General features: G+C 34.5%; 1 protein-coding gene across 1 annotated transcript; it reads right to left on the bottom strand.

Annotated features, from left to right (window-relative positions):
- Positions 1 to 12,984: 12,984 nt before the first annotated feature.
- Positions 12,985 to 15,870, bottom strand: LOC114744241 (uncharacterized). Its single transcript, XM_028932428.1, has 6 exons — positions 15,782 to 15,870; positions 15,304 to 15,392; positions 14,413 to 15,181; positions 13,514 to 14,192; positions 13,134 to 13,169; positions 12,985 to 13,059 (listed from the first exon to the last, which is right to left on the bottom strand). The coding sequence occupies exons 1-6, from the start codon at positions 15,868 to 15,870 to the stop codon at positions 12,985 to 12,987; spliced, it is 1,737 nt and encodes a 578-aa protein (XP_028788261.1).
- Positions 15,871 to 16,096: the final 226 nt, after the last annotated feature.

Below are 16,096 nucleotides of genomic sequence, written 5' to 3'. Positions count from 1 at the left end.
AGGGAGAAACCAACAAACAAACAAGTAGATCGTCGAAGAAGAATAATAACAGAAACTTCAAACAAGTGGGAGAGATGATGATCGACAACCCAAATGGAACTGAAGCAGCAGGAACTGTGGTGGTATATTGGTGAACATAGAGAGGCTATATGCTCATAGTACTTATCTTGAATTACCACTTCTCTTCTTATAATAAATTGCTTGTGATATTCTTTCGTACTACCTCATTTACAGACTGTAAAAATTGCACATTAATTCAAAAATTATGCAATAGCCACCAATATTTCAACCAAAGAACGGCAATGCCAGCTCAAAAGAAAGAAAAAGAATAAAAGCTATCACCGGAGACATGGGCCTTCGTCCAACTAAAGGCATTGACTGACTTTTCCATTCTCATTCGACATTTTAAATATATTTGAATACTTTTAATTTTACACACAAATTGGTGAGAGGAATTCAAACTGCAGAACGGTGGTGATTTGGGGAACAGAGAGAGGCTATTGGCTCCAATAGACCCTAAACAAACAGTGGAAGTCGGTGAACGTGAGTCCTATTCACCACTGACAGGACAAAATGATTTTTATTCAAATCAAAAGGAGAGTAAATGCAAGAGGTGGATATGATTAAAAAGTGACTTGTGAGCGGAAAATAATGCTTTCTTTTTTATTGCTGGAGCCAACATTACTACTGTTAGGTCGTGTTTAGACGGTAATTCTTATACAATTTGATTGGATATATATAAATATATATCAAATTGGGAAAATTAAAGAATATAAAGATAATATTTTAAAATACATAAGAGAATAAAATTAATTGATTCTAAGTTATTAAAAATAAATTAAAACGCCAAGAGAAACGATAAAAATAAACACATATTTACGGCTACATGCAAAAGAAGGCCATGAAAAAGATGGAACAAGATGTTAGAGCTCCGCGCTCATATGAATAGTTTTATTTTTTAAAATTTTGTTTACTGATTATGGGAGTTTGCCAAATAAATACTTATTCAATCTAACAAGACAAGAAAAAATATGCTGAAGCACTTTTTTAAGCGTCTCATTTATAGGAAAAGTCGGTTGGAATGGACAAGAATGAAAAAGGAGGAAATGGAAAATTTCCGGTCAAAAGCCTGTTTGGTAGGTACCAAAATGAAAAATGAATTGATGAAAAATTTTATGGTTGGTTGGATGAAAATATGTTGAAAAATTGTGCAATTTTAGCATATCACCCTTAAGAAAAGAATATAATATAATTAAATAAAAAAATACATTTTAACCTTATAGAGTAATGGAATTATTAAAGATATTTAATAATTCACAAAAATAAATGAATAAAAATGTATTATGATTTAAATAAATATGAGTAATAAATATGAACCTTAGAAAAGGAGCAATGTTACCCATATCATTAAAAATATTAACAATCAACATTAGCTTAATGTTAGTTTTTCAACTGTTATAGTAGATTTGCTATTTTTTAATATTTTTTGAGCGACATTGATAGTCAAAAATTTCCAGATGCCAACAATTCCTACGCAATTTTTAAGACAAAATTGAATCTGAATCCAAGTGATTATGTATTTAAACTTATTTTCAAGAGGAATTAGGCGTCGCAAAATTAACGGTGGCACAATGTTACCATTTGTCAATTTGGTAATTAATTGGATAGAAATTGTTAGGCGCTGCTGAGTTCTTTGTTCTTTCTTTGGGATTCTTTTCCACGTGTGACAAACCATTGACAATAATGTAGAGGGCCCTCAATTACCACTCAAAAATTTAACTTCATTTTTATCATTCTAAAACCTTCCTCAAGTTCTTCTAGTAAGAAAATTTCTTCAATTAAAGTATATACTCAGTTCACGCTTTATAGAACCACTTCCTCTGTTAAAGAGTAACATACTTAATTATTCCCATTAGTGTTAGTGTATTCTTCTAAAAAAATGTTATTTATAATGTTTTTCTTAATGTGTATGAGTTGGGCCCATGACTCTAATCTAATTCTTTTCCTATGAACTCTCTTATTTCTCATATTTTCAATTGCAATTCTGCTCTAAATTATAGAGGACTATATATATGTTTTAATTTCAGACATCAATTGCTATATATCAGCTTTTGGATATTGCTCCTTCATTAACTACTTTCATAAGCTATCTTGCATGATACAAGTAGAAAGATCCATAGGATCAGACTTCCACACTGCTTTCACTTGAAAACAGAGGATTTCAATTTAATAAAAACAAAAAAACCAAGTTAACTTCCTCTTTTTATTTGTTTCACTTCTCTTTAATAAGATTCTTAATCAAAACGTAACAACACAACCATACTTTAAATAAGTGGCATTTTTCACAAACAAAATGTTAAATAATTTTAATTATGCTACATAAAAAAAAAACAAAAGAAAAGCAATCCCAAGCATTCACTGGCTATAAATCCTTTGAATACTTTGGAGGGCTTATTAATGATTAATGAACATTTTTATTTACAGGTCATACCAATCATATTATCAAAATTTTTCTGAACGAGACGAAATCCATGTGAAAAATTTGAGCCATCTTTAGAAAAATGGAAAAGTGAAGTCATGATTATGCATGGGCCAAAGGTGTTTTGCTCCCATTCAATAATTGATCTCCTTTGTAGCCAACCACCCTTGACGGGCGGGCCCGTTAATTAATTAATTTTTATAGACAAAAAATATAAATTAAATAAGTAAATATAATATTTTTTTTAAACATCATAATTATTTTTTTTTAATTCACTCATTTTCTTCCCTACTTAATCATTGTTAAGCGAATATCAATAGAGTTAATTTTAAAAAAATTGACAATAATATAAAATAAGTCTTACATATATGATCAGTATTAAGTTACAAATTAATTTCTATGTTAAGTGTCGAAGGAGTATTTTATTTTTTTTTCTTGTGAGATGATGCCAAATTTATTTTATTTTAGTTATTATTTTATTATTTTAGAGGTGAATTCAAGACAATTATGCTTTACCCTATATTTGATATGAGGGAAATAGAGAGGAGGAGAAGGGAAGAAAATTTTTCATGAATTTAAATTTAAAAAATTTAAAAAGTTGGATTATAACATTTTGATAAAAAAAATGCAAAATAAATAGTAATAAAACTTAATTAAAAACTTTTAATCCTATTTCATCAATTTTTTAAATTAAACTCATCAAAAATTTTTCTTCCCCATCCCTTCTTTTCATTTTTGTCGTACACCTTAAAGAAAAAAGAGTTGTGTGTTAAGTCATTTTATATATATATATATATATATAGAGAGAGAGAGAGAGAGAGAGAGAGACTCATTCGGTGTAAAATGAACTGTGATACTAAGGCCTTCTCACAAGTCAAGCTTTCAATCAGTTAACGTATTTTATGGGGTTTCTAGGCCACATAATGTAACGATAATGAAAATATGATTCTTAAATTGATAATACTATCTTTTCCTTTTTTTTGAACTTCCCTTTACAATGAGATTCCTAAATTGATAATGCCACTTTTTCTTTTTTGTGAACTTCCCTTTGCGGGACGCCTTTTTAATTTTGTATAGTTATTTGCTATGCAGCTCACAAGTCTCCACCATGCCGATGTGCCCAAGTTTTTTTTTTTTTGTGCCAATTGTTAAAAAACACTTAGGTCAATTTTCCTACAATTATAATATCAAGTTCTCCACCGTAATTTGTCATATGTTCTTCTTTTTTTTTTATAACTTTTTTCATATAATCATTTAATGCTAATTTCATGTGGAAAAAAAATCACATTGATTAGAAAACATGACGTACTGATTATAAACATCTTTATCTAAATAATCTCCTCTTATAGTGACTATTTATCTTTATACGAATATACTACCAAAAAACATCAAATTAGCGACGAAATTTAGTGACGAAATTTTCGTCCCCAATCATAATTAGTGACAGATTAGTGACAGAATTTAGTTAGCAACCAAATTAGCGACGGAATTTTTTCTATCACTAATTCTATCGTCACTAAATAATTAGTGATGGAATTCAAAATTTCATATCTAACTAGCGATGGATTACTAACGGTTTAGCAACAGAAATTAATCCATCACTAATTAGAGAAGGATATCCTGTAAAAATTTTGTCATAAATTAGTGATGGATTTGTGATAAAAAATTTCATCACAAATTGGTGATAGAAATTTCCATCAATAATCCGTCTTGGTGACAGAAACTTAAAATACCACATAGCAATCATTGATCGCCATCACGTGTCATGTTTATGACACCTCACATTCTCCTCTCTCTCCCATGCCGCCATGTCATCCCTTCATCCACATGATCGCCATGTGCCCATCACTATGAGTCGCCACATCATCGACGGTTACTACCTCAGTAACTCCTCTATCTCTCATGTTGCCATGTCATCTCTCCATCTACGTCATTGCCACTTGTCCATCATTGTGATCCACCATGTCATCATTGGACACCACCTCAACTCCTCCTCTCTCCCATGCAGCTACATCATCGCCACGTGTCCATCATTATGAGCCGCCACGTCATTGTCTTGTTCATATCATCACCATGTCACAAATTGAGCCAATTTGTGAAGAAGTGATGGCTCGAACCTGAGACCTTATACGCGCGTGTTGAAGACTTTGCTAATTAAATTGAGAAACACCTGCAAAATTTTTATGCAAAAATAAATATATATAATATTTTTAATAACAAATTCAAATATATATAATAAATATTATATACATAATTTAACATATATTATGTAGTTTAATATATATTTTATAACTTAATATATTATTATTTATTTGAATTTAATTTCTATATTTTAGTAAAAAGTTTCTTATCATTTATATTTTTATTCAAATATTTTAAAAAATAATAAGTATATTATATATTTTTATTTTCTTTTCTTTTATAATATTTGTATTTTTTAATTTTTATATAATATATTATTTAAAAATTATGATATATTATATTTTTATTTTAATAACAATTTTAAAAAATTATATATTTATATTATATTTTTTGTTACGGATTTGTGACGGAAATTAGTGACAAAAATTTCATCACTAATTTTCATCATAAAATGAAAGTCAGTGATAGATTAGTGACGAAAATTAGTGACAGAATTTTTTGTCACTAATTTCCATCACTAATCACTTAAAATAGAATTAGCGACGGACTTGTGACAGAATTTAGTAACGGAAAAATTTTTTATCACTAATTCATCTCTAATTTAGTGACGGAATTAAAATTCCGTCACTAATCTATCATTAATTTAGCGACAAAAATTTTCTGTCACTAAATTCTATCACTAATTTTAGTGACGGAATTTGTGAGGGATTAGCAATGGAATAAAATTCCGTTACTAATCCCCTATTTTTTTGTAGTGCAAGGAGGATAAAGCAAATTTAAATTCCGCGAAGCACATTTGTTGTGAAGACTTTAATTTTAATACTCCTAGTTTGAGAGAAATTAGTCTCAAATCTAAAGTGACTTGAGAATATTTTGAGTTACACAATTGAAAAAAAAAAACGAATGGGTGGCTTGAAGAAGTAAATCTCCTTTTAGTTTTCTTTGTTTTTTTCTTTTTGGTTTGAAATTTGAAGGCAAAACAGCACTATTAATTATTAATAGACGGGCAAACGAAAGGAAAAAGCCTAGTGATTGGAGGGGTAAAAGGACAAGAAGGAGAACAATGAATATAGAGGAAATACGAGAAGGATGTTCAAGGAATAAATCAAATTGGCCCCAATAATTTCGGATTTTGGCTTTTTCATCTAATTTCATATCCGAAAAATTATTAAGATTCTAATTACTTGAGTTGTATTCGCGTGAGTTTAGTTAGCATCTAGAATTTCTATGAGAGTTTGATAGGACTCATACCGTGAGAAAAGAACGAATAAAATTCAATTACAAGTCAAATTATATTTAATACTCGCAAATAATTAATTTTTTATTTGAAATTCATATATAGTTATATATATATATATATAATTCTCCCTAAAACTAAAGCAATTTTTAAAAATTATTTGCTGGCCCAAAAAAAGTGTGAGTCATTCTACCTCCAGTCTTAAATATAAGAGGTAGTTGACTAATTTGTGAAGATTAAAAATATAAGTTAAGTTAGTTATTTATAATAAATAGGTGTTGTTTTTCTTAAAATATTCTTACTAATTAAAAGTATATTGACTAGAGTTACTGTTATTAGAATGACTACCTTGAAAAAGAATACATAAATATAAAAGACAAAATAAATTAAGATTTTATATTTACAATTGCCTACTTAGCATTCATATTACTAAATCACAAGATCAATGGCAAATAATTTTTCAATTTTGTGCTTCAATTCATAGATATGAATTACTTTTATTCGGGCGTTCTTGCTTGGATTATTTCACTCCTAATCCTTAGGGAAAATATTTGAATGTCATGACTAAAAATAATCTCTAACTTTTGCACAGCAATTTCAAAACCTGAGCTTATGCAAGACTATTAAGCCTGTAAAACTTCTTTATAAATCAATACATTGAACATTTTTGCCTTAGTGAACGATGAGATACCACATTTGCCATTCCATCTGGCATCTTCAAAAATGTGTCCGAGAAAAAATTTGCACAAATAGTTTATAATACGGTAGACATAATTTTTATTTTAAAAAATCAGGTCAAAATGATGTGTATAAAGCAAGGAACCAAAAATCAGACCGGATACTAAACCCGTTGCGATAGTGGGTTAAGGGTTAATGGTCTGACCGGGGTCGAACCGGAGTCAGACCGTTCATATTAAAATAATACAATTTAATAAAAAATAATTAAGAAATAAATTTTATGAATTATAATACCTAAAAATTTAATTTAAATACAACATTAAAAATCAGGGTTATATGCTGTGTATTTTAAATATTTTATTATTTACATAACACGGTACAAGCAAGGTCAGGAAAATAAAAAGAAAAGAGAGGAAAAAAATCCTAGATCACTGCAACACGTTGTCAGTTAGCATAAATGCAAAGAAAAAAAGCTGATACATTGAATGCAACACGTCTTGTTTACTGTCCCTTTTTTTCATTTTTTTATTCTATTTTAATATCAAATATTGCGTTAAAAATAGGGGAAATTACAAATAAAGACCCTCGAATTAGCAAAATCACTCTATGGTCACCTGAATATGCCAAATTACCATGAGGGACCCGGTCTCAAATTGCAAATAGCAAATGTTGGTGAAAAGACGAAATTGCCCCTTAGTGATTTGAACCCGCTGAACCCGCGGCACGTAGTCCCCCCACTATCGACAACTTCCCACTGTTCTCTGCATTCTCCCTATTGTCTCCATTTTCGCACACTTGCGTACTGCCATTTTGCCGTAAGAGTAGTGTGGAGAGGAGTGTTGAGACGGTGAAGAGCATATTTGCTGTGACAGAGGTGAACAAAGCTGTGGTTTATCGGCATTGTAGAAGGGTTTAGAGAAGTCGAAGGCATCGTTGAACAGTGCGACAGCAATCACTTTAGGTGATCAGAGTTAGCAGCTACGTTGGGTGACTGATTGTAGTAAGTTTGTTGGCTAATTTTGTTTGGATTGGTTGCTGCAAGAATGTGCGAATGATTGGTAAGAGTAAAAGAGTTTAGGGTAGGAAAGTAGAAGTACCCAAATTTTGATTGAGTGATGAAGAATGTTTTACTGTGAAAAATATAAGTTTTTTCTGTTAAATAACCTATGGGAATGGTATTTATGTGGGGAGGGAATGACAATATTAGTTTCGTAGATGACAATAATAGTAGGGAAAATAACGACATAGGATATAGTCAAGGGTAAATTGAAATTGAAGAGGTACTAAGTGTGTTTTGTTGTAAATGAGAAGGTGGACGGTGGGATTTGACAAGTTTTGTAACGAAAATGATAATTTAAGAATAGGAAATGACAAGTTGATTAATTGGGAATAAGAAGATGTCAATGCGAAATTGACAAGTTGGTAATGGGAAATAACAAGGTTATAATAGTGAATAACAAGATTTGTATGCGGAAGTAAGAATTTGATAATAGGAAATGACTTGTTTGAATAACAAAGCTGAGTATGACAATAAGACAAGTTTATCATTTCAAATGACAAGTTAAATGACTAGTGTATGATCAGAAATAAAAATTATGATAAGTATGTGGGAATAACAAGTTGAGCTTAAGGATTGACAACTTTTGTAGAGAGAATAACAAGTTTATCATAGGCGTTTGATTGACAGAACGAGTATTGACAGAATTGTTGTTAGTCAATTAATAAGTTGTGTTAGTGAACTATTGTATGTTGAATATTTTGCAGGAAAAAGGACATGGCATCTGAGGGAGCCTCCGGATCAAAGCCGGCACACAATGGCTGGTTGCTATTCAGAAGGGAGTATTTGGCGACATTAGGTGATAGTGATATCAAAGGCAAACAAAAAAGAGATGCTGTGTCAAAGGCATGGAGAGCTTTGTTTGATGAGGAGAGGAAGAGGTACACAGAGGAGGCGAAGAAAAGAAGGCCAGAAAAGATTGAAGAGGAGAAGAAAAAGAAATATGTACCATCATTTTTAACCCGAGTGTTCTTGAAAGGTTTTAAGAAATTACTGCACTTTGTGAATAATAATGATGAGTTAAGGGATAGGGTGGAGAGGATAGGATTTAGAAGCTTGTTGAAGGTTGGATTGAAGAGACTTCCCCGCGATCTCATTGTGACTATGCTAAGATCATATGACCCACCAACACATCAATTTACAATACGGGGAAAAACTGAGAAAATAGGAGCAAAACATGTTGAGAAGCTCCTAGGAATACGCCATGGTGGGGAGAAGATTAAAATTGAAGTTTCGGAGGATGATGAAATGTACAAGAACTTGAAGAATCAGTATCGGAGAGTGCCATTCAACAAAATACTAGATGACATTATTTCTGGGGAGGAAGATCATAGATTTGAATTCTTGTTTGTCCTATACACGTTGGGTACCTTTCTATGTCCGTCATCTAGCTCAGAAGTGAGTGAGAGGCTGGTGAGAGTCATGCGTTCCACGATAGATGACTTTGAAAAGTATGATTGGGCAACACATGTTATGGAGGACCTATGGAAAGAAATGGCTGACTTTGTGAAGCTGTATAGACAGGGTAATGATGGGCAAGGGAGCAGTACTGTTGGTGGCTGCGTATACTTGCTTCTGGTATGACTATTTTGTTTCTCAATGTGCAATACTTTATTGGCAATATGAACAATGTAATTGGTGATGATATGTGGTGTTGCAGCTTTTTTTCGGTGAGCATTTTAACCTCATCCAAGGTTTGCAGCGAGGCTCCACCAGTGCTATCCAATACTGGACAGATGAGAAGATCAAAGAATTGGCAAATATTGAGAGGAAGAGCATTAGGGGGCTGTTGTATGGTGAGAAAGGGAGTGATGTTGTGTCTGGCAAAGACGAGAGGATAAATGTTGATTCTCTGGACCCAGTATGTATATCTTTGGTAGAGTGATATTCTTGGTGAACTTCTTGTTTGTGATAGTTACATTGTCATTTGATAAACTGACTTGGTATTTATAAAACTTATGTTGTGATTAGGTTTAGTGAAGTTGTCATTTGTTATAGTTGACATTGTTACTTGATAAACTTAACCTGTTAAAAACGGTACCAAAGTTGTGATTGGGTAATGTGAACTTGTCATTCGGTAAAGATCAGGTTTGGGTTGTTATTTGATAAAGTTGTTATTGATTATGCCTGAGTTGTGATGGGGTCAAGTGAACCTGTCATTTGTTACAATGTAGTTTTTATTTGATGTACCGAAGTTGCTAATTATAATTTATTAGTTGTGATTGGCTAAACTGAACTAGTCATTTGATATAGTAAAGTTGTTATCTGACATACCGAAGTTGTTATTTATACTACTGATGAACTTGTTATTCGCAATAGGGAGAGGTTGTAATTTGTTATAGTGTAGTGAGGTTGTAATTTCATATACTGAAGTTGTTATTTATAATAGTTAACTTGTCATTGGGTAAAGTGAGCTTGTCATCTGTAATAGTGAGATCATGATGTGGTATAATTATGTTGCTAGTAAATTGATAAACGCCATTGTCATGCAGGAGCTGAAGCAGTTACATGCACGATTAATTGAGAGGATAGAAGAAAGCCATCAGAGGCTGATGAATATGGTAGATGAGGAGCTGTTGAAGGTGCACATTCCAAGAGAGACAGATGGGAAGAGAAAAGGAAACGCTCATGCTGAGACACTCGCATCAATTGTTAGTGGGTCAAAAGATGACGATGAGAGGAGAGACAGCATGCTGGTGAGACTAGTGAAGCTGTGCAGAAGAATGATGGAGGGAGTGATGGTGAGAGTAGTGGGGAGAAGGAGAAAGATGACGAAGGGAGTGATGATGAGACAAGAGAGGAGGAGGAGGAGGAGGACAAGGAGAAAGGTGACAGGGGGAGTGATGATGGGACAAGTGAGGAGGAAGGCAAGGAAAAGGATGATGGAGAGAATGATGAAGATAGTCAGGACAAGGATGAGGGACAGAGTGCACAGAAGGACAATGATGAAATGGAGGGTGACATACCCACGCCTACTACCCCCATAAACCTGTCATCTAATGTTGAAGGTGATGATGCGGAGGGTGACACAGCCGTCACTGTATCCCCCCTAGCAATTGTCAAATATGTTGACCCTGTTGAGAGGCAAACCCCATCAGGGTGGAACTGTGACAGCAGCTGAAGGTGTGCAGGCACAACAAGTAAGGAGATCTACCAGGGTTCGCTTCAACAAAATTAAGTCTCCTTGGTTGGAGTTGAAGGCACAAACAAGGTTGAAGAGGCCTGCAGAGGATAAAGAAATTTTCTTCACCATTGTTAGCCGAAGTGTGAAAGGTGATGAAGGTGACTAGTAAGTATTGTGATACTCAGCTTTTCTGATGGGGTTTTGTTATCACTTGTTAACATAACCCATATGCTAACTCACTTCAACCATTGTCAGTCCTTTGATTAAAATGTATGATGAAGATATTACCCGACGCTTGCTGCATTCTCTTGGGGGAAATAACAGAGTTAGTAACAGGGTCATGTCATTAGTTTGTAAGGCTGTGGTGGATGAGCAACAGGCTGTGGAAGGGCATGTAAGGAGGCATATTTTTTATGCGGACTTCATGGTGAGGTTTCTTCATTAGTTTGTGAAATGATAAGTTTGGATATGAAAATTACAAGTCCTCAAAGGCAAATGACAAGTGTAGTATATAAAGTAACAACACTGTTAAGGCAAATAACCGTCTAAAGAAACTAATTGCAAACTGACAAAATCAATTTGTGTTCTTTATCAGGAGTTAATGATCTGTGACCCAGCTCGGTGGGACCCTAACTACCATGCACAACAAATAATTCCTCAATTTGTCGGGTACAACATAGGTGACTGTGACTTGGTTATGGGTCCTGCACTTGTTGGTGAGCACTGGTTTTGCTTTGCCCTTGAACCCAACACCATGAAGTTCTATGTCCTGGATTCCATGCGAGGAACTGTTCAGCCTAAGAAGACCACAACTAAGAAGAAGCAAGCAGTCACCTATGACCCTTAGGAAATGGCCATAGCAGGATGTGTAAGAATCACCTGGGCATATTACATTGTATTATTATTGTCTGAAATTATAGTGATGTTGATGAATATTGATATATGTGTAGAGAGAAAGGTTCCACGACATTATTGGCATGGTTAGGCCAGATTTGACTGAGAAAATGCCAAATTTGGAAATTGTGCGGCCTGATGTACCTCAACAGAGTAATTTGTGAGTATACATACATTGCACATGTAATTTGGTGATTTCCTATATTTATTCTCGAATTGTTAAACTGTGATGGTGGTGTTGTTCCTAGGAGGGACTGTGGGGTGCATGTCCTAATATGGCTCAGCAGATGGGAACCCAATATTCCACTAGAATACACCCAGGTGATATGGTTTGCTTAATTGTTGTGACTGGTAAAGGGGCAAAGTAAGATTAACTTGCTGTTGAATCTGTTTTGCAGGGAGATGTGGCAGCTTTTCGGCGTGATCTAATGTGGTGGCTGGTGAACCATGATAACAATGAATGCCGTGAGGATGCGCTGAATCTTATTCCACATCCACAGAAGGGGCGAACGTCCAAAAGGAGGAGAAAGTCCCTATAGAGAAAGAATTTGGGCCATGAAGGACATTGACTGTAGATAATGTTATTGCGTTATCATTATGTGTAGTGAACTTGTTGTCTGGCCTAACTGCTACCCAGTTATGACAATTAGTAATGGTGAAATGATATTTTTATTGACATCATTGAAATTGTGTTCAAGTGATGCTATTTCCACTTTTCTTTAACGTATGACAACATCAATATGCCAATTAACAAGTCCATTAAGCAATACATGAAGTACCTTTTTTTTTTAATAAAATGACACTATTTCCACTTTTGTTTAACATCTGACAATTTCAGTATGCTAAATAACAACTCCGGTTAAGCGATACATGAACTTTAATTTTTTTGAATGAAGTTACAGTATTTCCACTATTGTTTGACGAGTGACAACTTCACTTAGCGAAATAACAACTTCAGAAGTGGAAGCGGTGAAGTTCATTTTTTTCCTATTTAAATGACAGCCTTTCCACTTTTGTTTACCCAGTGACAACTTCACTTTGCGAAATAACAACTTCGGAAGTGGAATCGGTGAAGTTCATTTTTTTCCTGTTTAAATGACAGCCTTTCCACTTTTGTTTACCCAGTGACAACTTCACTTTGCAAAATAACAACTTTGGAAGTCTGATTGGTGAAGTTCATTTTTTCCTGTTTAAATGACAGCTTTTCCACTTTTGTTTACCCAGTGACAACTTCACTTTGTGAAATAACAACTTTGGAAGTGCAATTGGTGAAGTTCATTTTTTCTCATTTAAATGATAGCCTTTCTACTTTTGTTTACCCAGTGACAACTTCACTTTGCTTAATAACAAGTTTTGTTAACCAATTGGCAACATCAGTATGCCAAATAACCACAAAGCACAGGTGGTTTGACAGCAACCTCTATTTGTTGATATAACAAGTAAGCAGTCTGCATTTACAATACAACCAAGGGAGTTTACAGCAATACTAAGTCAAATAACCACAAAGCACATGTGGTTTGACAGCAACCTCTATTTGCTGATATAACAAGTAAGCAGTCTGCATTTACAATACAACCAAGGGAATTTACAGCAATGTAATGTCATTTAGCAAAAAGTAAGAGGTCCGTTTACAACAACCAGATTTTGCAATAGTCAATAACAAAAAGACATTAACAACATCGTTGACTTCTTTTTTCCTTGTCAGCAAACATATTACTTGCAAAAATAGCTGTGTAGCTATGCAACTAGCAACACCCTTCTCCCAAAAAAATTAAGAAGAGTGGAGCGTATATACACCAAAAAATTAGTTGTCACTTGTAGAAATTAACTTCAAAATGGGTTGGGATTTTTGCAACTCCTCCTTGTGTGTCCAGGTTGGTGGCATCTGGTGCAATGGTAGACTTTTTTGTTCTGGAATTGTGATTCCTGCCGTTTAGTCCTTGGTCTTCCAGGAGGCCTACTTGTATTTGGTGGTAAAAACAGGGTTTGTTCAGCAAGATTCTCAAACATATAGTCATTTGGGTTAGGCATATCGATTGTTACCACTGGAACCATGCTCCTGCCATATATTTTCTCCTGTGCTGAAATTTTGTAATAGTCTTCAACATATTCATATACATTTCCCCCCACAGTCTTAATGGCTGCACAAGCATGGCAGCATGGAATTCCTGACATTTGCCAACCAAGACAACTACATTGGTGTAGACCAAGGTCTACTCTTTGATCTCCACGAGATGTATGTACACACAGTCTTCCGCCTCCATAATTGTCATAGCTCATATACCTACTGAAATACACATTCTCCAGAACCTTTGCCTCGGTTTTTGGCCCAACACAATTCCTCCACTTACTCATAAACATATATGATGCATGCATCTTCCTTGCTACTTTCTCCCGATGCTCATGGATCATTTGCGCCACATTATGCTTTCTCTCCTTCACCATCCAAGAATTGGAAGACTCAGCTATATTGGTTGTTATATTGTCCCATCTTTTAAATGAGAACTTGCTCATTGCCCACCTATTCACATCACCTTGATTGATAACCCAATCATGTAACTCAGAGACATAGTTCTCAGCTCTGCCATTGCATTATCAAAGTCACTATCAACCCTTGCATAAGCTACTCTATCAAGAACCTTTAATGCATCTTCTTTTGACCATTGGCTTGTCTTTTTACCTTTGTTTACTTTCACTTGTTCAGCGCTGAAGTTTTCCTTCACATGCCTATAACAATACGCATGTCTTTCACCTCCAAATATTGCTTGGACAGCTCCTATTATGGCATTGTGTGGTCTGACACAATTGTCACCTGCACCGAACCAACAATTTCTTTAATTTTGAACAGAAACCAAGTCCAGTCATCAAGATTCTCTGATTTCACCACTGCTATTGCAAAAGGCAACAAGTCATTATCTGCATCATATCCCGACGCTGAGAGTAGTGTCCCCTTATATGGACCACTTAAATGAGTTCCATCAATATATAATATAGCCCTTGCACCACTCAAAAAACCCTCAATACACGAACCATATACAATGAAAACCGGCTCAAATGTATTACCAACGGCAGCCCATTCAGCAACTGTTTTATCATCAGTTTCCTTCCATCTTTGGCATATCCATGGTATGAACATATAGGATTCTTCCGGTTTCCCATGTATGTGTTCCATGGCCTTTTCCTTTGCTCTGTAAGCTTGAGCATATGTTAGCCTCACACCATATTTCCTTTCCAGTGTCTTCCTTATTTCAGTAGGACGCTTTTCGGTATGGTTCCTTATCTCCTCAAGTATTATTGATGACGTCAACGTAGCATTGCCAGTATAAGTGACATCTAGGTTATCTTGCGCTGAATGAATGTGTTCATTAACGAATGTGGTCATGCGTAATAAAAGAGTATCCCTCCCAACAGCATTTGCACAAATCTTCCATGGACACCCTTCCACTTTACACCTCACATTCATCTTCTCCCTACTGTTTCTCACATATGTCGTTGCAAACTTCTGTGCAATACTAAACCTGTACACAGCCTCCCTAAAAGCTTGGGCATGTGGAATATATTGCCCCACTCCTGCAAAAACTCCAACCCATTTCATGCAATTCAAATTACCCCTCAATGTCCCTTCACTCCCTGAACCGTCACTAAAGTTTGTCTGACTTAAACCCCTCCTTCATACATTAGGCATTCAGCACCATAGTCAACAATGAGTGGTTCATAGTTATCACCAAGGTTCACCACACCTTCAGTCATTTCTGCCGACAGCCCAAACAAATTCTCACCCCTACACCCATAATAACAACATTCGAATAGAAATTAGCAATAACACATTAGGAAATAACAACATTCTACTGTAACAAAGTTAGCATAATAACAAGATTTGTATGGGAAATATCAACAATTCATTATAAAATAACAACTTACTACTGTAACAGACTAAGCAATATAACAACATTTGAATTGAAATTAGCAACAACTCATTACCAAATTACAACTTCCAACCGCAACTTCATTACCTTAATTACAAGATTTATATCTAAATTAATAACAATTCATTACCAAATAACAACTTTCTACTGCTGCGCAGTACACATGATAACAACATTTCTTTGGGTATTAACAATAATCCATTACCGAACAATAACTATCAACTGCAAAACTTTAACCACTTACATTTCTCCATCATTCACTGCTCCACCTTCCTTCTGGTTCCCTTTCGCTGCTACATACAAATGAGCACTGCTATCGTTATATCTAAACATATTGCAAATATCACCTTCATCATAAAGATCAACCAGTGTGCCCTCAGCAAACTTAACCGTGTACTTAATTTCGCACCCTTTAGCATCATTGTGTACCAACTGTGATATTGTTCCCCTTAATTCCTCCAGTGTTATCCCTTTTTTTATGCTGCTTGCTCTCACACTCCCTCCACCGTATTTAACTTCACCTTCACTGTTTCTTTCAAAATACCCACCAACATGGAAA

The sequence above is a fragment of the Neltuma alba genome, unplaced genomic scaffold, assembly GCF_004799145.2.
Source record: "Neltuma alba isolate B1F8T4 unplaced genomic scaffold, ASM479914v2 tig00004295_pilon, whole genome shotgun sequence".
NCBI classification, from domain to species: Eukaryota; Viridiplantae; Streptophyta; class Magnoliopsida; order Fabales; family Fabaceae; genus Neltuma; species Neltuma alba.
Note: the sequence above shows the minus strand (reverse complement) of the source record. Positions and strands in the feature narration are given on the sequence as shown.